At 51.9% G+C, this 21,335-nt stretch overlaps 9 protein-coding genes across 9 annotated transcripts; 7 read left to right on the top strand and 2 right to left on the bottom strand.

The window, feature by feature from the left end:
• Positions 1 to 14: 14 nt before the first annotated feature.
• On the bottom strand, positions 15 to 808 carry N7458_010352 (uncharacterized protein; the record flags this gene model as incomplete). The annotated part of the gene is made up of 2 exons (XM_056913734.1): positions 15 to 514; positions 580 to 808. The coding sequence occupies 2 exons, from the start codon at positions 806 to 808 to the stop codon at positions 15 to 17; spliced, it is 729 nt and encodes a 242-aa protein (XP_056762583.1).
• Positions 809 to 2,017: 1,209 nt separating this feature from the next.
• zrfB (low-affinity Zn(2+) transporter ZRT2) lies at positions 2,018 to 3,094 on the top strand (the record flags this gene model as incomplete). Its single annotated transcript, XM_056913735.1, has 1 exon — positions 2,018 to 3,094. One exon carries the CDS (start codon positions 2,018 to 2,020, stop codon positions 3,092 to 3,094), a length of 1,077 nt encoding a protein of 358 aa, XP_056762584.1.
• An 849-nt stretch (positions 3,095 to 3,943) lies between these two features.
• Positions 3,944 to 5,779, top strand: N7458_010354 (Glycerophosphoinositol permease 1; the record flags this gene model as incomplete). The annotated part of the gene is made up of 5 exons (XM_056913736.1): positions 3,944 to 4,084; positions 4,167 to 4,216; positions 4,275 to 4,391; positions 4,454 to 4,605; positions 4,668 to 5,779. The coding sequence occupies 5 exons, from the start codon at positions 3,944 to 3,946 to the stop codon at positions 5,777 to 5,779; spliced, it is 1,572 nt and encodes a 523-aa protein (XP_056762585.1).
• Positions 5,780 to 6,231: 452 nt separating this feature from the next.
• On the top strand, positions 6,232 to 6,803 carry fkbp3 (peptidylprolyl isomerase family protein FPR2; the record flags this gene model as incomplete). Its single annotated transcript, XM_056913737.1, has 2 exons — positions 6,232 to 6,458; positions 6,635 to 6,803. 2 exons carry the CDS (start codon positions 6,232 to 6,234, stop codon positions 6,801 to 6,803), a joined length of 396 nt encoding a protein of 131 aa, XP_056762586.1.
• Positions 6,804 to 7,133: 330 nt separating this feature from the next.
• N7458_010356 (cytochrome b5-like heme/steroid binding domain-containing protein) lies at positions 7,134 to 8,224 on the bottom strand (the record flags this gene model as incomplete). Its single annotated transcript, XM_056913738.1, has 2 exons — positions 7,134 to 7,557; positions 7,599 to 8,224. 2 exons carry the CDS (start codon positions 8,222 to 8,224, stop codon positions 7,134 to 7,136), a joined length of 1,050 nt encoding a protein of 349 aa, XP_056762587.1.
• Positions 8,225 to 8,731: 507 nt separating this feature from the next.
• On the top strand, positions 8,732 to 10,038 carry N7458_010357 (PP2C family serine/threonine-protein phosphatase; the record flags this gene model as incomplete). Its single annotated transcript, XM_056913739.1, has 5 exons — positions 8,732 to 8,830; positions 8,885 to 8,994; positions 9,049 to 9,343; positions 9,404 to 9,506; positions 9,659 to 10,038. 5 exons carry the CDS (start codon positions 8,732 to 8,734, stop codon positions 10,036 to 10,038), a joined length of 987 nt encoding a protein of 328 aa, XP_056762588.1.
• Positions 10,039 to 11,729: 1,691 nt separating this feature from the next.
• On the top strand, positions 11,730 to 12,689 carry N7458_010358 (acetamidase/formamidase family protein; the record flags this gene model as incomplete). Its single annotated transcript, XM_056913740.1, has 1 exon — positions 11,730 to 12,689. The coding sequence occupies one exon, from the start codon at positions 11,730 to 11,732 to the stop codon at positions 12,687 to 12,689; it is 960 nt and encodes a 319-aa protein (XP_056762589.1).
• A 2,867-nt stretch (positions 12,690 to 15,556) lies between these two features.
• Positions 15,557 to 18,748, top strand: N7458_010359 (ATP-dependent helicase; the record flags this gene model as incomplete). Its single annotated transcript, XM_056913741.1, has 2 exons — positions 15,557 to 16,036; positions 16,094 to 18,748. 2 exons carry the CDS (start codon positions 15,557 to 15,559, stop codon positions 18,746 to 18,748), a joined length of 3,135 nt encoding a protein of 1,044 aa, XP_056762590.1.
• A 1,567-nt stretch (positions 18,749 to 20,315) lies between these two features.
• On the top strand, positions 20,316 to 20,602 carry N7458_010360 (uncharacterized protein; the record flags this gene model as incomplete). The annotated part of the gene is made up of 2 exons (XM_056913742.1): positions 20,316 to 20,406; positions 20,499 to 20,602. The coding sequence occupies 2 exons, from the start codon at positions 20,316 to 20,318 to the stop codon at positions 20,600 to 20,602; spliced, it is 195 nt and encodes a 64-aa protein (XP_056762591.1).
• Positions 20,603 to 21,335: the final 733 nt, after the last annotated feature.

A 21,335-nucleotide genomic window follows, 5' to 3' on the forward strand; every position in this document is an offset into this window, starting at 1 on the left:
TATTGCTCTACCCTTCAGTCCTCGCCGAGACCTGTCTGGGCCTGGGTGGAGATCCATTCCTCCATTAGAGGCTGTTTCGGTTCTGTTGTAGCTGTACGACTTAGTGCCCGATCTACTTTGCGAGTAATGAGCAAACAGAGCACCCATCCTGTGATGTTGAAACTCTCATAATGGGTGCTAAAGCGGAGCTTCTTCTCATCTCCCGCTGGCTCCTCCCCGGCCTGAGCCTTCATTCCAATGTCTGACAACGTGATGGCTTCCACGCTATTGGCATCTTCGGCTGCTTCGGGAATATTGCGCAGATCGACTTCGGCCTCGCTGTCGTCACTATCAAGAATGACCTCTGCCCTGGTAGACTGGGCTGGAACAGCCGAATCCTCCGTCAACTCCTCCCCGGGCTCTGGCTTCAGCTTCTTGTTCTTCTTGCTATCCGGTTCGTGAAAAGTCTTGTTTCTGGTCAACAGGGCGTGACGGGTACGCGACTCGCGGAGGAAGATTGCTACTTCGAATTCATCTGAAGTAGTAGGGATAAGACGTTAATCTTGGCCGTGGAGATTCCAGCAACAAGGGTTTCGCTACCTTCAGCAATAACATCCTTCACAGGTTTCCCCTTCTTGCGTGACCAAAGCCGTTCATTCTCTTCTCGTAACTTGGGCAGGACTAGCGGTCGAATCGCGGCGAAGACGCGAGGTAGAACCGGATCGCGTGGATTCAAGAGCCATCGCGAGTCGGATGGGTTGTCCAGATATATGCGACACTCGAGCACCGAGTATTTGCTGATGCGCAGATAGCGACGGATAGGAGCCATGGTAGATGTGTTGAAAGCAGGCGAAAGCTTCCGTCAAAGAGATTGGTAGTAGCTGAGAGCTCATCAAGTCTGTGCCGGGAAGCTCCCCGCCCGGCAGATCCTGTGATTGGTGAAGGATCACGCTTCTGTCAGCACCACCCTTGTAGGGTGCTCAAAGAATTCTTTCTAGGTCAACCTTCTTCTTTCTCATCTGTGTCGATAGCCATCTTCGATCGAGCATCTGAAACCCATCTTGATGATTCTCTGGTCCGCTGGTCCTCCCGCCATGGCCCTTGGCTTTCTTGTAAGTGCTCAATTGCGGTCCACGTGACTGGGGGCCCACCACCGCAATCGGAAAAGCCTGACCGTCCCCAAGGTCCTCATTTGGTCCGCGGGCTAGAACACTCCGGAAGTACCGGGTACTTCATCTGTCACTATGACCATAGTGTGACCACAAGTACTCAGTACTGTCAGCAAAGTTCTATCTTTTGACGTCTTCGAGGCCAACAAGGTCCCCATCCCCCGCTGCTGGAAAGTCCGGCTACGATTTCCGCAGAGTTTGATGGGGGGGTGTCAATGATGATTTCAAACCATCCTCTGTCCATTGTGAGACTCTTGCCATCCCTATTATTCCTCTTTGTGTCGTTCTTGAGGACGGTGGAGCGGCGATTGCACACCTTCCTCCCTTGGTAGTGCATCCTGGTACTACACGTTTTCGGAAAACCAGCTTATCCACCATCCCGCCTCTCTGCGTCATATAGCCGACAAGTCTCTGCCTCACCGGTTCATGCTAGAACGGACAGCGCGCATTGCCAAGAGACTCAAATCAACTAATTGCGTGCGTATCGCGGATAATTGACCGAGTAGCGCTGCGTTAGGGTTTGATCTTGACAGGCCAACCTGGTTGACTCTCTGCCAGCCATTGGACCGTCTCGCCAATACTCGAGGACCTTGGGGGTGTCGGCCATTACTGTGAACCACCCACACAAGATTGACAGCCTGTCTTGGAAAACCCCTCCACGGTCAACTTGTCCAGATAATCTTCTCGCCTCTCCTATTCACCACAAGTGTTTCCGACTCACTCGTCTTGATTTGACCCTTTTGCCGCCCAGCAGTTGTAGTTGCAATCGAACTACAACTGCTGTGAATCCTCAGATCGGTCTATCCACTACTGCATCACTTCCCTCTTCGAGTCTTTGATACGCAAACACATCGTTACTTACGTTCACCATGGAGGTAGACTCTGTGAATGCGCTCCTGAAGCGCGCCGCCGACCCTTGTGCGTCTGGTAATGAGTTTGATGGCCGCTTGGGCCTGCGCATCTCCTCCATCTTCGTCATTATGGTTGGATCCATGTTCGGTGCTATCTTCCCTGTCTTTGCTCGACAGTTTGGTGGGAAAGGTGGAGGTGTGCCCGGATGGGCATTCTTCATCGCAAAGTACTTTGGCTCAGGTGTCATTATCGCAACTGCTTTTATCCACCTTCTTGCTCCAGCGGAGGAAGCCCTCACCAACTCTTGCTTGACTGGTCCCATCACTGAATACAGTTGGGTTGAGGGTATCATCCTGATGACCATTGTCGTTCTATTCTTTGTCGAGCTGATGGTCATGCGATTCTCCCACTTTGGCTCTGGCCACGGTCACTCTCACGACGAGGAAGGACACGTCCACTCTCACATCGACACAGCCGAGCCCATGGTGGAAGAATTAAATCCCAGCAAGAGTCACCACATGCCCGGTGAAGACCACCTAGGCCACTCCCGCGAGCACCACGATGCCGATGATTCGGAGAAAGATGCCGCAGTGAGCGAGGATTATGCGGCCCAATTGACCTCCATCTTCATCCTGGAGTTCGGCATCATCTTCCATTCCGTCTTCATTGGTCTCACGCTGGCTGTCTCTGGTGCTGAGTTCACCACCCTGTACATTGTTTTGGTCTTCCACCAGACTTTTGAGGGCCTCGGTCTAGGCTCCCGGCTGGCTCTTATCCCCTGGCCCAAATCTAAGCGGCTTACGCCTTATTTCCTGGGATTGGCATTTGGAATTTCCACCCCAATCGCCATTGCTATCGGGCTGAGTGTCCGAAACAGCTACCCCCCGACGGGACGGACCACGCTCATTGTCAACGGAGTGTTCGACTCCATCTCCGCCGGGATTCTCATCTACACCGCGCTGGTGGAGCTGATGGCGCACGAGTTTATGTTCAGTAATGCCATGCGCAAGGCTCCAATCCGTGAGGTACTGGCTGCTTTCATCCTACTGTGCATGGGCGCTGCCCTGATGGCCTTGCTGGGCAAATGGGCCTAGCTTTATGACAATCTCCTTTCTTCCTGTTCGTCGCTCATCTCTGATGATCTCCTTTCATTTCACTGTTTCATTTTTACCAGTCCAAAAAGTGCGGGATTCTCGACTTATTCTGTCTGAAGTTATCCCTGGTCATCTGTACATGCATTTGATACCCTCGGGGCAATCTGGCTTCCAGCGTCTAGTTTCTAGCGTCTAGTTTCTACCAGCGCAGGCGCACACATATTCGGCGTTAGTTTTGATTTATGGGAGGTGGTCACCGGCGTTTTGTCTTCTGCTTCTATTGTTGGGGTCGAGACCCCTCGAACTCATGTCACGAATCGATGTAATTAGCTTCCAATGAGATCTAATCAAATTTCTCAAAAGATGAGATTGCGCTTACATGCTCACGCCTTCTCTAAAAAGCTTCGCAGCTACCGAGCTTACACTACTCGGAGCTTATACTACTCGGTGGGTACTTATCATGGACCCATTCACCCCACAAAGCCAATTACTACGCCTACATCAACCATGTGATGGACATGCAGTTGAAACTGGAATGTGAAGCTAAATCGGCGATATAGTTCCCTCGAACGCTCAAACACACACTATAGGAAAGCCAAGTTTTAGGGGAACGCCATGGCGGCGCCGAACTAAAATCCGTTGGTACCGTCGGGCGGGAGTAGGGCTGGTTCATCACAGAGTCCCGTGCGCCCTTACTTCCCTCTCCTGTACACCTTCCCAACGGAGAGTTTGTTGTTCTGCACTTCTTCTTCTTATCTCTCTCTATACATAAATCTTGCTTCCTCTCAAGTGAGACTTCCTCTCGAGTAAGAAAGTTTTTCCAGTGAAGTGCCCCCTTTTGACTGCGAAATGGCCATCGAAGACGCGCCAGCCACCCCCGAGGAGCGCGATGTCTCCAAGGCTGAGGTTCACGCTAAGGTTGATGTTGTGGATGACCACTCACACGAGGTCTCGACGAAGCGACAGAGTCTCTCAGACCTGTTTACGATCGTGAGTGAACCCGTTTCTCCTCTTTGAAGATTGCTGTCGAGGAACTTGTATTTATAAATGGGCCAACGAGGGAATCATATAGTTTGCAAGCGGCTTCGCTCTGATCAGTGATGGATACCAAAACAACCTCATGTGAGTAATGGTTCTCCTCTTCTTCTATGATCCCCCGCTCATGCGCTCGTCACTACAGGACTATGACCAACGTCCTGCTCAAGAGTGAATACCCCAAGGAGTATACCACGCTTGTTAGCACTCGCGTATCTAATGCACTCCTTGTGGGTGAAATCATCGGCCAGGTTGTTGTTGGGTAAGCTTCCTCACTGCTTAACCAGCTCAAGCAGTCGCGCATTACTTACTTTTCGAATCTAGTCTGACCTGCGACTATTTTGGCCGAAAGATGGCTATTGTTTTCACCACCCTGATGATCGTCGTCGGAGGCATCCTGGCCACCGCCGCACATGGTGTTACCATTAACGGCATGTTCTGGATGATGACCGTAGCTCGTGGAATTGTTGGCTTTGGTACGGCTGTACTAATTAATCATTTTGTCGCCAATATTCTTCAAGCCTAACCGTACTTATAGGCACTGGTGGCGAGTATCCCGCATCGTCGACATCTGCCTCCGAGGCCGCCAATGACCTGATGCCGAAGCATCGAGGCCCAGCTTTCATTATGGTCACCAACTTCCCCCTGTCATTTGGCGGCCCGTTCGCAGTATCCATCTTCTTGATCGTCCTCGCAGCTTGTCACCAGTCGCACCTCAGCACTGTGTGGCGAGTATGCTTCGGAATTGGATGTATCTGGCCACTCTCCGTTTTCTACTTCCGAATCCGCATGCTCAACTCCAAACTTTACCGTCGTGGCGCGATCAAACAACATGTTCCGTACAAGCTTGTCATACGGTATTATTGGAAGACATTGATTGGGACATGCGGTGCTTGGTTCCTCTATGGTATGTCTCTATACATGAATACTGATTTTGCCAGTGGACTCGTCATTGATGTACTATCTATAGACTTCGTCACCTTCCCCAATGGTGTCTTCTCGGGCACAATTATCTCGTCTGTGGTCAAGAACGGCACAATCCGTGAAACAGGCGAATGGCAGCTCCTCCTTGGAGCAATTGCCCTCCCTGGTGTCTTTCTCGGTGCTATCCTCTGTGACCGTGTTGGTCGTAAAAACATCATGATGATCGGATTCAGCGGATACCTCGTTTTCGGCCTCATCATTGGATGCGCCTTTGATCGCATCACCAAGATCCTTCCTCTCTTCATTATCTTCTACGGTCTGATGCAGAGCTCCGGCAACTTTGGTCCCGGAAATATGTTGGGTCTAATGTCCTCGGAGTCCTATGCCACCGGCGTGCGTGGAACATGCTACGGCCTCTCAGCCGCGGTTGGAAAAGCCGGGGCAGCTATTGGCACGCAGGCGTTTCAGCCAATTTCCAACAATCTTGGGAAGAAGTGGACTTTTATCATTGCTGCGATCTGTGGTGTAGTCGGCATTCTGGTCACTTGGTTCTTCGTGCCGGATCTCACTGGAGAGGATCTGCGTCTGCGCGACGAGAAGTTCCGGGCTTACCTTGTGTCGCATGGGTGGGATGGATCTATGGGAGAGGATGACCTGAAGGCTGATGCAGGCGAGGGGATCCATACGGAGAATTTTGTCTCGGCTACCGCTGCAAAGGCAGCTTAAACCTCGAGACGGCGGTGGAATTGAAGATGGAGGCAAAGACTCGGGGGATCTGCGTTGACTGACTGACAATCAATAGTCACTAATTTAACCAGAGATCCTTTCTTTTCTCATATTCCCGTTATTTCAGAGGATAAATAGAATAGGTAATACAAGCCACGTTGCAAAAGAAACCGCGATTTTCGTCCTCCCTCTACTTGCACTGCCAATTCTGCAGTATCAAAGTATGTACCTGGACTGAAAGGCCCCACCAATGCGGAACTCCCAAGCCAAGCTCTCGCCTCCGCACTCCACCTTTTACCACGTTGCCTTCTTCTTCTTCTCCCCTCCCCTCCCATTCCAACCCCCTCACCATCCTCACCTCCATTCACTCAATTGATCTCATACCACAGACTCCCTCCACCTCCTCCTCTATCTGCGCAACATCTTCATCCTCCAAAAACTTAACCACCACAATGCGTCTCACCACCCTCTTCCTGTCCCTTGCTTCGCTCGCCTGCGCCGCCGAGCTGGGCATCGAAGTCACCCACAAGGTCGAGTGCACGCGCAAGACCCAGAACGGCGATAACGTCTCCATGCACTACCGGGGTACTCTCCAGTCTGATGGCAACGAGTTTGACTCCAGCTTCAAGCGCAATGTCCCGCTGACCTTCAAGCTGGGAACTGGTCGTGTTATTAAGGGGTGAGTTAAGGCCCTTCTTTTGAATTGGAAGATGGAATGGATATGGATATTTGTGTCGCGAAGAATCGCCTATACACTTTTTTCATTTACATTTTTCTCCCCGCTGGTGGTTTCGAGGCTTTTGCTTTTTCTTTTTCTTGTTTGGGCAATTGGCTAACTCTTCTTTCCTGCTGTAGATGGGACCAGGGTCTCCTCGACATGTGCATCGGCGAGAAGCGCACGCTGACCATTCCCCCCGAGTACGGCTACGGCGACCGTGGCGTTGGCCCCATTCCCGGTGGCGCGACTCTGATCTTCGAGACTGAGCTGGTTGCTATCGAGGGCGTTGACAAGGATGAGCTGTGAAGTTGAAGTATATACTCTATGTTATGATGTGTGTTGATGTGGCCAGAACTCGGCTTCTGTCACTTATTCTCAAATGATATACCCCCAAATCATTGGAATGATGCAATTTGCAATCTTTCTGTTTCATTCGCTGCGCGTAGTAAGACTGCGCATCTATTATAATGGGGGGTATCTCGCGTCTAGTATATGTGTAAAATGTATCTTACAATCCCCGGCTCCATCCATCTCACTCGCCATACACACATGACCCAAAAAGTCCACAAGTGCAGTCCAAAAGAATACCAAGCCCGCTAGATCCTGCCTGCTTCGCACCCTACCTGCAATCAAATCTCAATCCATCGCATCCAATCCATTCTCCGCCTGAACGTCATTCTCTGAAACCAAAATCCCAACCAAACACTCCCCCAAAATCCCATCCCAATTCACCCACGGATGAATCTCCGCGAACAACTGCGCCGAGTCCTTCCCCGCGCCCCGCAGCAACTCCCCCTTCCCACCGGGATGATACGGCGCATACGGCAAGATATTGTAAACCTTGCCCTGATACGACGTCCACGCATCCCGGCCCTTGCGCCCATGCTGCGTCTTCAGCATTGAGGGCGTCACCCGCAGGAGACCCGGGGGTAGGCCCACGCCGCGGAGTTGGTTGTTTGGGTTTGCGGCGCGCGCGGCCCAGTCCAGGGGCGAGTATCCTGGCTCGAGGATCACTTTGCGGGATGGTTGTTTCTTGACTGCGGTTGGGGCGAGGGTGCTGCTGCTGAGCCCGGTGCCGCTGCTGCTGGCACTGGGCGGGACGCGGAGGCTTGCGGCGGCGGAGGGGGTGTGCGAAGGGAGCTAGCGCTTGATCGAGGCGGTTGGAGGGTTGGGGGTGCTCTGTTTGGTTGTGGATTTGGTCGGGGGCGTGGGATTGGGGGAGGTGGCATTGTTAGGGAAGGCGAGCTGGTCGTGTTGGGGGGCGTCGGCCGCTGTCGCGACGAAGTCGCCGCGAGAGACGGGGGTTGCACCCTAGTCTGAGCGGGAGCATCGTTGCAGGTTGTCAGTGATGACTTTTGTCCCGAGCCGTTCACGTTGGCCTGGCCTGATGAGTCTCTTGCGACGCCAGTAGCGTTATCGTTGTCACCTGAGTCACCGTTCAGACTTAGCGTAGGGACGGCGAGGATCGGTGGCGGCGGACTTGATGCGGATGCCTTGGGGGTAATTTGAGAGCTACCCTCCTCATAGTCTAGGGGCGGAGATGTCGGGACACCTGCGTCATGTCTCTCCGGAGAACGTTCATCGGTGGAAGGTGCAGGCGGCTCGGACCTGGAGTCCGGCGGGGCGGAGGAGGTTGAATCCGGGGTCTTGCTGTCAGCGTTAGGTTGACTGCGAGAGAAGAAATATCCCGCGGTTGCAGCGAGAGCCCCCACACCTGGCCAGCCCATTTCGTAGGGATTTGCGTTGTTTAAGAGGCAGGAGTAGTGACTGTTGTAAGAGCGATCATCGTGTCTCGACTTGCAAAATCGCCCGATGGACGGGTGGTCCGTGCGGGTTTGAAATCGAGATCTAGATACAACTGCCGTATGTAGTTAAGACGCTGTTGACTCTCATACACGGGAAATCTTGATGAATTCCTAGTTTGAAAATATTCTTCATCGGATTATATTTGAAGAGGGTGTAATTTTCTTTCATTGCCAATCTAGATGTCACTTTGAGTGTATGTTGGTACCTAGAGATACGTTTCTCAGTAGCTAGAATAGACGGACTCAAGAAGATATTGAAAATCCGCAGAGCTATGAATCATTTTAGCTTATTATAATAAGCTACAACATTTGAAAGGGTTCTCAAATGATGTCAGTCCGCAATCACCAGCACACGCCATCAGCACCTGGGGCAAATGCGCCACTAGGCAAATGAAGCTGCAATCGAAAGGTGCTCGATCATATTCCAACATGGTCCTCGCGCATAGAGCTCTGAGAGACCAAACGCTCCGCAATACACTCATGTCTACATCGGACGCACTTGTTCTTTTCGATGTTGGAGCAGGTCAAGTAGCAGCCCCCTCGTGCTCCTCTGATAATTATTAGACTTACCATAAGGTGTAGGCTCAAGGAAGCAGAAAATTCCAGGAAGATAGACACACGATAATCTTACCGGAACACTTCCCCGCAAAGACGGATGACAATCTTGCGTTCTTTGCGATATATGATGGACAGTAAGAAATTCCATTCAACGAAAGCCGAATGGAAACATGCTGATCCCCGGACAGTGGATCCGGACTTGTCGCAGACCATGCCAGTAAGAATCTGCATAAGGTATTTGCCCAACGACCTGAGCTTCAACAAGGCGACTATGCAGCCGCAATGAAGGCCGCACTGGCCGATGAAGATGGCGTGCTACTGGACAATTTTATGCGCGAGTCCGTCGAGCCCGCCGTATCTGGATCAACAGTGGCGGTGTGCTTGGTCAATTTGACGACTGGAGAGCTGGTAGTCTCCAATCTGGGCGACTCGCATGTCATCTTGGCCGAACGGGATCCCAAGACCGAATATCCATATCACGTTGTATGGGCCTTTGTCACACAGCCGAGGAAAACAGAACAGTGACTGACTGGCAAACTATAGCGTCGCCTCACAGAAGCGCATAAGCCCGAAGTGCCTAGCGAGCGAGCACGTATCAAAGAGGCTGGAGGTACGGTGGAAAAACGGAACGGGATCACTCGGCTCGGTGAGTTGCAGATAGGCCCTAGCTAGCCCAGCCCAAAAAGGAGAGGGCCCGAGAGCCCGTGAGGGAGCGGGGACCAGTAGTGGGCGGCCCCGGTGAAGCACAAAGTTATGACTGAAGAGCTTTGATACTCACGAGGAAAACCGATGGAGCAGGATCCCTGAATATGTCCCGGGCACTGGGCGACTTGCAGTACAAGAACCCGGTGAACACCGTGGAGGATGAAATTCCAACGACTCAAGCACGGCGCGCCTCGTCGTCATCGGCGCCAGTTCGTGGGGATTTCTTGTCCAACGATCCCTACATCTCAGTGCGCACGCTGCAGTCGAATCGACGATACTTGCTCGTTATCGTATCGGACGGGGTGAGCGACCGTATCGACGATACGGCCTTGATCCAGCACGTGATGAAACTGTCGATGCGGGGGATGCGCGCCAACGATATTGCCCAGGAGATAACCAGTAGCACTGCTAGTCGTCCCAAGAGTGACAATGCCTCGTGTGTTGTTGCGATGCTGGATGGACAACATTCGTGATGTCGGCTGAATGGGAAGTGAAAGAGCAGAAACTCTGGGAGGGGCCAGGGGATAGGACCCGTGATGATGCGACTGGGAACTGTAAGAGGCGGGAACTATGGACGAACCTGGCGATGATCAGATAGCTAGACAAAGGTGATGGAGAATAGAGAAGGTGAGTATTAAAAAGCAGGGAATCTTATTGGACGATATTTCTTGAAGTATTTTCCAGCCTCTTGACATGGGGTATCATATTGCTTTTCTTGGGATTGCGATGCCCGTTGAGCTAACAAGTGGTATAGCTACTTGTTGTAGTATACAGTACTTCTGAAGCGCATCTTGAAGCGCCTCCTCCATCCGCATAGACTAAATCCAGCCTCTCCGAGAGGCGATCGGCCCACTACTACGTGGTGTTTTGCATATCGGCCAAGTCCACCCAGTCCCACTGCAAGGGTCTGCCTTGCCCCGAAAAAGAAGGTGGTTGTGTGCAACTGTGAGGGCCGTTTCCAGTATTTTTAGGACGGATTTTCTGATGTAACTGTGGAAAATAGAGAGTCGACAAGACAAGTATGCATAACAACTTTGAATTTTCTCTTGCCTACGATTAAGTTTGAGTAACTTTATCTCAGAGCCCGATTTTTGATGGAGACGAGTAGTATATGGAGGGTCTATCAAATACACAAACCCAGGTAACTAAACCGAATCGATTAGGCCATGCAACTAATGCAACTAATGCAAATAATGCAAATAATAAAAGAAAAGGAAAAAAAAGAGGGTTGTAGGTTTCCAATCTTGGCGTTCCAACCCCACCAGAGCGGGACCCAAAAAGGCCAAACGGCCTGCCTTTCAAGGACTGCTCCGGTGGCGTTGCGTTTCGTATCATAACCTTGGATCTCTGATGCACCCTATAAGGTTGCCTTTCTCATTCGTTCAGACCTTTCCTCCTCGGCTAGACGTCGGGATTTCCGTCTGTTCGATCTGACCTGCTCTGAGTCAGTGACTCTTCTTGTTAGACAGCTGTAGACATTCAGATACACAGTGGTACTTGTGTATACTACTTGGAAAAGTTCTGCCTTGAGGAAGTGCATCCCGTTCACAACCCACAAAATCCGCCCGGTTCGCCCCTCTTTCTTCGTCGGGAACTCTCTCTTGCACCCCGCTCGACAAGGTTATCTCCACGGTGACAGTGATGACGATGCCAGTATCGGAACCAATGTAGCAGGCGGATAAGAAGATCGCGTCGCTCCGTCAGGGTGGACCGCCCTTTCCATCCGCCCAACCAGCGCCTGCAGAGCGTCTCTGCATTTGCATTTCCTTGGGAGGCTACCGGCTGGATGAACCCCGGAGGCTCCAACGAAGTGGCCTTGATGGCCCAGTCCCCTGGAACCCTGTCAAACCCTTTTAGGCAGGCGACGAATTCGGCTCCCAGGGTGGAGCTCCCTCCAAGAACAAGCATTTCAGGCTGTGAGATCCGACTCTATCCACCTTCCCTAACGGTCACCCTTGAAGAGGATCTCGTCTTGTGGTACCTGGATCGGGCCTCCGGTTCCCTACGCTCGTTCCATTTTCTTTAAATACGCCCTTCGGTCGCTTTTTTTCTCCTCTAGTCCAGTCCGATATCGCTTCACCGTTCGATAACCATCGACATTGCGGGTTGCCGCCACCTCCCAATGACTGCTACACTGACTCACACTAAATCGACCACGCCCAACATGGCACCAGCAAGTTGGAACAACTTCCATGTAGGACGAGACTGCGGCCATGTGAAATGGTCTCGAAAGATCGCGCCCAAAGTGACCGTCTCCTCCGGTCAGACGGTCACGTTTGATGCCATCGATAGCAGCAACGGTCAGCTCAACACCACTTCGGACGCCTCGGCGATCAAGAAACTGGATCTCGGCATCGCCAATCCAGTCTTCGGTCCTATCTATGTGCAAGATGCAGAGCCTGGGGACGTCCTCAAAGTCGAGGTCCTGGCCCTCGAAGTCGCAGACTGGGGCTGGTCCGCCATTATCCCCGGCTTCGGCCTGTTGGCAGAAGATTTCCCAGAACCCGAGATCAAGATTTGGTCCCTTGACCGTGAGAATGGCTACGCTCAATTCAAGGACATGCGTATCCCACTCCGACCATTCCTAGGCTGCATGGGTCTTGCACCGGCCACCGACGACGAACTCTCCACCGTGCCTCCCACTCACGCCGGTGGTAACATGGACTGCCGCGAGCTCAGCGTCGGCTCGACCGTCTACCTCCCCGTTCAGGCTGCCGGTGCCCTCTTCAGCTGTGGTGACGGCCACGCCGCCCAGGGCCAGGGCGAAGTCTGCGGCACCGCCATTGAAACCCCCATCAAAGCAACCCTCCGATTCGAGCTCATCAAGAACCAGCCCTGGATCACCGCTCCTCAGTATCAGACCCCCCCTCGAGCTCAAATACCCAACCCACTTCCTGACCTCGGAACCTACGGTGCTCTCGGTGTCTCTCCAGACCTGTTCGAGGCCGCGAAGAGCGCCACTCGCAACCTCATCCAATGGCTCGTTCACACAAAGGGCCTTACCGAGAGCGAGGCGTATATCCTGGCCAGTGTTGCTGGGGACTTGCACATCACCGAGATTGTCAACGTGCCTAACTACGAAGTGTCCATGAACATTCCCTTGGGTATCTTCAGCTCAGATTGATACCCATGATTGTGTTCCTGGGAAAATGGGACCTCTTTTGAGAGTTTTTCAATTGGGGACATTTGCGGGGTGCTTTGTGTGATACCTAGGGGTGCTGGATGACAGTGTTTTGCATATTAAATTGTATTGTACATACCCTGATACGACTTAGCCTTGTCTTTTTTTGCTCGTTTTTCTTGCATGGCAGTCACACATATTTCTTTTGACATACGCTGAGCGAGCTGAATTTCAATCTACATGAATATACATCCATTGTTCTCAAACATAGCTACAAGGTATATCTGGACCCGTGGCTCGCTTCGTTCTAGTGACCTTTTTAGGCAGCAGATCCGCTGTCTCGGTAACTGTCTGTGGTTGCCTACAGGTCGAACTCGTTCTCGATCCATCCATGCGGGATTGTGACACTGTCGAAGCGGATCATTTCGGGAAATTCAGGCGCGTATTCGGAGTGTATCATGTATAAGTACAGAGGGATTCCATAATTTGAACCCTCGAAGAAATTTCTAAATCATCCCGGCAGCCATACTAGGAAAGTAAATGGACAGATATGTATTTCCAAAGCCATCTAGAAAGATGTATGGAAAGACATTTAGAAAGATCTTGGGAAAGAGAGGCAGTCGATGCGTATTGAGCTGGACCTCCTCCTTGGACGTTAGATTCGGATTTTTGGACTGCTACTGTAACTCTCGGCTCGCGCTTCGCCTGTCAGTAGCGTGCGTCCATGCCTCGACCATCATGGACATGGGGCAATGTGTCCCGATGTTGAGTCATATAGTGTGGTGACGACGAGTTTCGCCGGCGTCGACGAGCGAAAGCGGACACCGACAGAGGCCTTAACTTACAATAATTCGCAATAGTTAACCGCTATCTGCGCCTCAAGTCACATTCCATACGTACGATACAAGTATCATCCAAATCAACTTTCCGGATGTCTTTCCGCAGACTTGTCAGCTGCCAATCTGGGCGCTTCACTCAGGTATGTTGATTTTGATCCCCACAAACCCTACATTCTTTACGAGAACGAGGACTCCAAGTTGAAAGAATCGGTTTTCTGCCTATTCAATTTCCGTTCCTTGATTTCCTGGCCATCAAAATTGCATATAAGGTCCGTGTTCTCTCGGTGTCCGATATCGGGCCGCATGCCTGGCAAATCAACTCCCTAAAGTCGGGAGTTAGGCTCTTTGGTTCTCCGAAGCGATAGGCCATTCGTGTTAATTTAGCATGAAAAGGTGCTTACGAAGCCCAATGGGTTGCCTTGCCACTAGTGGCTACTGTTATAGTCAAGATACGAGGAACAAGAGAAGCGATGCCGCGGAGTTCAAAACGAGCACCTAGCACGAGTAATAGAAAGGATTGAGACTGGGATCACTGATCAAAGAGATACGGATATTATGTCCTGCCTAACAGACCCGATACTCACTCACATATACAATAATGCAATCCGTCTCAACCGCACTCTTCTGTACATGACTGTACAACCAGATGGTTTATTATCCAGCCCATGTTCACATGTCAGACAGCTTTCCTTCAACATAGGCAGACAGAAAATACACATGATAAAACCCTGACACTTCAAGTCCTCTAGATTCTCTATACGTTGAAGACAAACTCTGCAATGAAGACCTGGCAAATCACATAAAGAAAAAGGCGACTTATTTTAGAACACTGTGGTTTTTGAGACCCGGTGGCGGCGGTATTACCCCAGATATCCATTTGGCAAGCATCGACGGTGGCATCGCACAACAGGAAATGAACAATATCTTTACGCTCGGCGCACACAGCAGCGAACAGCGGCGTTCTTCCAAGTTTGTCGGAGCCATCAGGTTTAGCCCCCACCTCCAATAAAAGCTTCACAGTCAACTGATGCCCTGCGGCACAAGCGATGTGAAAGGGATCTTTTTAAAAGAATTGTTCTTTTCGAGATTCGCCGCTCGCTCGATAACAGCCTGCACAATGTCATAGTGTCTTTTATCAGAGGGGGATTTAGGCAAAGGCTGTGAGCCAAGGCCTGTTTGCATCAGCGCCATGATCCAGTGGTAGCTTGACCAGACCGTCTCGGCCAAGGCAAGCAGCTTCGGCGAGCGGACTGCAGCCTATCCTACTCCGATGATAGACATTGGGCGCATACTTTAAGAGCAATTCGGCCATTTCCATGTCGGTATCAATGATGGCCAAGTGCAAAGCGGTTTGCCGTGTCTTCCCTGGCCTTCCTTCAACTCCACATCAAGTTTGGCGCCCCCGTTCAAAAGTAGGCTGCCAGTGGTCTTTCGGTGCTCCCGGACCGCTTCAAGCAGAGCTGTTTCCCCGATAGTTGTTACATCGTCCAGAGTCGGATCTTTTTCCAGGAGCCATTGGACCATCCTCTCACTACCATGCTGTACGGCAGGAGTAGTATAGTCCTGTCTCTTCTTTAGTTAATGACGTTGGATGTCAAACTTCTGTCAATAGCTATGACATTACATCGACTTTGGTGGTCAGAGCCAACAAAAGCACAGTACATCTAAACTTTGCTTATACTGGTCATCGTCGTTTGTTTCCTTCTCCTAGAAATTTTAGAAGCACTCCAAACTTCTAGCCAACGGAAATTAGTCTCGAGCTTGTGACACGCGATTAGAGCGGTTCCAGTTCTTGCAACTTCCATACGCTTGCTGGCTCAAACCATGCCTACGGCTAGGTGTATACATGCCTCAACCCCACTACTCGGGACCAGCTACAGTCCCCTTCCCCAGCCAATCACTTTATGATAATATTGTTATACCACTCAAAATTCAAATCACCATATTTTGGGCTATATATCCCTTGTGGATAACCCTATGACCCTATTTGCCCACCAGGCATCTTTTCTGGGCCCTCGCAGGCAATGTCACATGACACCGCGTTCGCAGCGCGTCTCACCTGCCGCTTTGGGCGATCCATCCACAAGTCCCGACTGGTCAGTCCCATTCGAGGTTTTGATCCCCCAAAACACACGACATGTCATGGATCCCATCCTCGATGGTCTAAATCACGCCCAACGCGAGGCAGTTACCTCCTCTGCCCCGATCCTCCAGGTTCTTGCGCCTCCGGGCTCAGGCAAAACCAAAACGTTGACTGCACGCGTCGCGTACCTGCTTTCTCACCATGGCTATCAACCACAAGATGTCATCTGCTGCACGTTCACGATCAAAGCGAGTCGGGAGATGCGTGAGCGACTCAGCAAGCTTATCGGTGAGAAATTACAGTCGCGGTTGATTTTAGGTACTTTTCATTCAATTTGTCGGCGATATCTGGTGAAGTATGGATATTTGATTGGGCTGCGCAAAGGATTTGGGATTGCGGATTCCGATGACACAAGGGCAATTCTTCGGGTGAGTTTGATATGGGTAAATTTCTTGAGAGGTACATATCCACTAATCTTTGGTCAGAGAATAATCAAGCGTCTGAATTCCAGCATGGATATGAGAGCAGCACAAGGGCGAATCTCCAAACACAAGGCCCAAGGGCTTTCTCCGAACGATCTGGCTGAGCGGGTGAAAGCAGAGGAGCTGGAGCTTGTGGAAATCTATCGCGCATACGATGAAGCGCTTGCAGCGGCGAATCTTCTTGACTATGACGACCTGCTTCTGCGCTGCGGCGATCTCCTCAGAGAACACCCAGAGTGTGTTTCGAATGTGCAAACAGTCCTTGTGGACGAGTTCCAAGATACCAATATCATCCAATACGATCTGATGAACCTGTTCGCCGCCAAGAATCGACGCATCACTATTGTCGGTGACCCCGATCAAAGCATCTACGGGTTTCGGTCTGCTGAAATCCAGAACCTCAGGCGGATGCAAAAACGATATTCGAACACATCAGTAGTCCTGTTGGAATCTAACTATCGCTCTTCGGGGTCAATCTTGAACTCTGCACAAGACGTCATCGAACAAGACACGACACGACCAGCGAAGAAACTCGAGGCGACACATACGTTTGGAACCCTTCCTGTGCTGAGAAAACTGCCCAATCCCAATGCAGAAGCGCTTTGGATGGTCCTTGAAATCAAACGAAGTGTGGCCATGACGGGTGGCCTGCTGCGGATGTCCGATTTTGCGGTTCTTCTTCGGTCCGCTTCGCTATCGACCCGCATCGAGACAGCGTTTGGCCGAGCAGGAATTCCATACAAGATGGTAGGAGGGCGGAAGTTCTTCGATCGTACCGAGGTGAAAACTCTTCTGAACTATCTCCGAGTTGTTTGCCACACAGACCATTCAGACGCCTTGCTTGGTATCATCAATGTTCCCCCGCGACGAATTGGTGACGAGACTATCAAACAATTGACTAGCGGTGCAGAGAAGGCTCAGGTCACTCTATGGACATTCATCAAAGACGTGATACAGGGCCGCCGATCAACTGAGAAAAAGTTACAGAAAGCGGCGGAGCTAGGGCTTTGCTCATTAGTAAAACTGATCGAAGCATCCAAACAAAAACTGCAGGATTGTCAAGATGCATCCGCCCCTTGTGTTCTTCTAGAGTACATCACCGACTGTCTGTCGTTTCAAGAGTATCTGCTCAAGACCTACCCGCTGGACGAAGACGGTCGCTGGGCAAATGTTAAAGAACTGATGGGTCAAGCTACCGACGCTGCAGCCTCCGAGAATGAGGCAATTCTCGAAGAAGACTTACCCAAGATCGAAGGTGTTGATCAGCAGCAATCACATCCGGGGGAAGAGGCTCTGTCCCGGTTTTTGGCCAATGTTGCCTTGGCCACCGAGGCGCAGACACAGGACGAGGGCGAGGAAGGCTCGGGGAGTGTGACAATATCGACGATTCATGCCGCCAAAGGCTTGGAATGGCCCGTTGTGTTCATTCCCGCCGTTTACAATGGAAGTATTCCACACTCACGAGCTGAAGTGGTCGATGAAGAGAGACGTCTCTTGTACGTTGCAATGACTCGAGCACAAGCACTTCTGTACTTGAGTCTCCCAGTGAAACAGCCTAGAATAGGCGAAGGAGAAGATGGGTCTACGACGTTAACGCCGTTCCTTCCACCCAAGCTGGTCAAGACACGCTTTCGACCGAAAGGTCCTCAATTCCACGAGAAGGTCGTGTATGGGATGGCTGATATTCTTCACCGGTCACGGCCGTCGCCTGAGGACCTGTGTAAAGACCTTGCATCTCTACCATCTCTATTGGATGACAAGTGGACCAGTGAAGGCGAAGAAGTACGCAACGACAACGATGAATGGAATGGCAAGCAAGGCCCCCGTGATCCAATTCAAGAACCATATCCAAAACGAAGACGGCCGGACACCAATGGGCCATCATCTACAACTTACATGACAGTGGGGAGTTATAGCACTGGAAATTCGTCCAATTTCACAGTTGCTACGACAATGTCTTCAGCAGGCTTTACGTCCGCTCGAAACTACATCGCGGTGAACCCAGCTATCGACCAAGATACAATGACACCGTGCACAACATCCTCAGGCACGGCCGGCCCGACAGGTAAATCAAGGGCGCCTAGCAACGTCGGCCATAAAGATGGCCTAACCCAAGCCAGCATCTCAAATTTCTTTGGCGGACCAGCGTCCTCCGCCCAAAAGTCAGAATCCGCCCCAGCCATCCGTCCGCCAACTCAGTCGGGCCCGAGAAACCACCTGACACCCCAGATCAACTCTCGGCCAGGCGCCACTATAGTGCCACCCTCGCTCTCTTCCCATCGTCTCCAGCCACGACCCCTTCATCCGTCCCGGCCGGTCCTTGAGCCTGCTGAGCCCAGCAATTACACGTGGATGGCGGCTCCCTCCCGGCCTGACGCCATGAAACCTACCCGGATGCTGACATCGCAACCACCGCAAGGGAGTGGCAGCAGCATGGTAGACGTAGGGGCCGGGGCCGGGACAAGCGGAGTGAAACAGGAGAGATCCACCGGCGGCGTCCGGTCTGTGACGTTTTACACCACTACGATGGACAAGGTCCGCCAACAAGCCCCAGCAGCGACAGGGCGCCGGACGCTGGGCATTCGGCGCAGTATGAATGGATGGGAGGAACGGATGAAGCGGGAAAGAAGCGGCAGCAGTGGCGATCAGAGGCATTGAGAGAACGAGAAAGCGGAAGCAGGTCTAGAATTCTGGAAGTGATCTGTGAAGGATATGATACACGTCTCGCAGCCTCATTGCGGCCTGTCTGGCTGCTCGTTGACTGAAGGAATGAGTGTTATTTGCCTGGGTGGGGCCTTGGAGAGGGAATTGGAATGAAAGGGGATTGCAATTGCTTCATCCACCAACAGATGATGAGCTCACGCAAGAGCTCAATGGCTCCATGGCCCAATGACTTCACAGGAGCTTCGACTCCGCAGGGGGATTTCGGTCTGGGGGAGTGACGTACATCGCCTGGACTCTCCTGGCGCTATGCGCTCTGAATGCACGGCCACCGATATAGTTAGGAAACGAATAAAAAAGCAACCCAGCAACAAGTCCTCGCTTTGCAGGAGTCATATGACCTCGTACCACCCAACTTTTTCCCTTTCGCCAAACGCCTGTGTCTTAGAGAAATCCGAAAGCACGGAACTAAACGATCGGCGATCTTCCGGGTCGAGGGCGGCTGCGATTGGCGCGAATTCGCGCTCTAATCGCAATGATCACCCGTAACTGGGGCCCTGAATGGCCTCGGAGCCAGGACAGAGAACATCTGGACCAGAGTGGACCGGGCGTGTGGAGGGTCAGAGGGCGTCAGTCGGTGAAGCTTCCCCCCCTGGGCCCCTGGATCATGATTATTGACATCACTTTTGGTGCCGTTTACGCCAGGCAGGCATCCCTGGTCAGAAGAGCGAGGAACTTAATGATTGGTGACACGGGGCAGCGGTGAGGCTGAGGAATGATCCTCCTGCTCGCGAGGCCAGGCTCGATGGGCAGAACCATTGGCAGCTAATTTGCACCAGCAGCCAGCCAAACAGCAACCAAAGTGACCAAAGCAGCAAAGCGGCAGCAGCTTGGTAGCAGCTCGCCCACTGCTATTCTTGGGAAGGAATGGCTGACTCATCATTATTGGGCCCACTGCGTACGACGAGCCCACTTCGTATTGTTACATCGCTTCGGACTGGCTGCCCTGCTTTGGACCTGGCATTATGGCCAATCAATCGGCAACTCTGCCGGTATTACCAGGCACCAGATACTCGTCCACGTACGCTCGTTACCGTCATTACCCATCGAATACTCTTGATACGTCAGGGGGCTGATCCATTCCCATTCCCTTTTCGAACGCCGCAGAGCTCCCTGGCGACGATGCGGTTCACGGTTCCCCGGAGTTGTAGATCAGATGCAGTGCTCAATTGGGAATGGCCTGGGGTATACAAAAAGAAGCCCTGCTGCTGTGTCTCTTCTTTTCAGGCTTCACTATACTTGTACTATCTTAACCTCTATTCATCTATACTCTATCTAATTTCTCTTCCTACACCTCGTTGTCCTTTGACTTCGTTTCTACATCTCATCTTTATAGATCTCGCTAGCGCACAGTTCAACACTGCCTGCCCTTCGAGACTGCATCAGCCCATACGCCCATCCAATCTCGCGGCCGACCTCGTCAATTGTCAACTCCCCAGCTCCTCTCGTTCAATTCCTCTTGGCGCTTCCTGCTGCTACTCTTTCCCAATCCATCTCCACCACCATGCCACACAAAGTCACCAACGACTCCAATTCTACCCTGGCCAGCGGCGATAGTAGTACCAGTGACCAGGTCATTGCCACAGAAGTCCGAGGTATGTCGATCCAGCACCAATTTATCCTTGCAGCCCCAGTCCACTCGATCTCTAGATTCAGCCCAGCTAATGCAGACACCTACCCCGGTCAGCTGCCAATCCCGTCCGCAAACCACCCGTTATCATCCATAATAAAGGCGGCCAAATCTACGATGAGACCAGGCCGTCGGACTGGGACAAACAGCGCTGGAAGTAACATTCTGGCGGCCCCAATCCTGGGGGTGGTAGCGTGATGTGGATCTGACAGGCAGAGCACCAAGGGAATCCAAAAGAAAAAAAAACGGCAAGCAAGCAGGTTGGGGAAGGATCCTGAACGCAGTCTACCTCGATTTATCCGCGCGGCTTTACGGTGTACCTTCTCCTCGGCCGTACGACATGCACTGAACATTCAAATGACAGCTGCGAGGAAAAATGAAGTATGGCAGCGGACAGCTGGGATTCGTAAACGAGCCACTGACTAGCCAGCATAGCGGTGGAACTGCATTTTTACTGCCAAATGGCGAATCAACCAGAGTCCCTCGGTCCCGGACAACTTTCCCCCTTTTTTCCTTGGGTCGGTTTGCTTTGAACACTACTGGGACGGTTTAGTGTCCAAAGCATCCGAGAAGAAGGGATGAGTGGGCGCCAGCCGTGCCTCTCGTCACCGCTATGCTCGCTATGCCGCTATGCCCATCTCGACGTACCGCTTTACCCGCGATCATCTCTTCCCCCCTGACCAGCACTCCAGGCGGTGGTCTGGGCCCCCCGTCCTTTCCTTCTGGCTAGGGGAGGTTGCCCAGTTACCCATTGCCAACTGGCCTGCTTGCTTGCTACAATCCGGGAGGATTCCTTCCCTTCCTTTCGTGTCCCTTTGGTCTCTTTGCCTATTCTGCCCCGGATTTTCTCACGCCAGGGAAGATGTGGATCCCCTTCCTTCCCTATCCTGCCAC

The sequence above is a fragment of the Penicillium daleae genome (assembly GCF_028827525.1).
Source record: "Penicillium daleae strain IBT 16125 chromosome Unknown utg000008l_segment0_segment0, whole genome shotgun sequence".
Classification (NCBI taxonomy): Eukaryota; Fungi; Ascomycota; class Eurotiomycetes; order Eurotiales; family Aspergillaceae; genus Penicillium; species Penicillium daleae.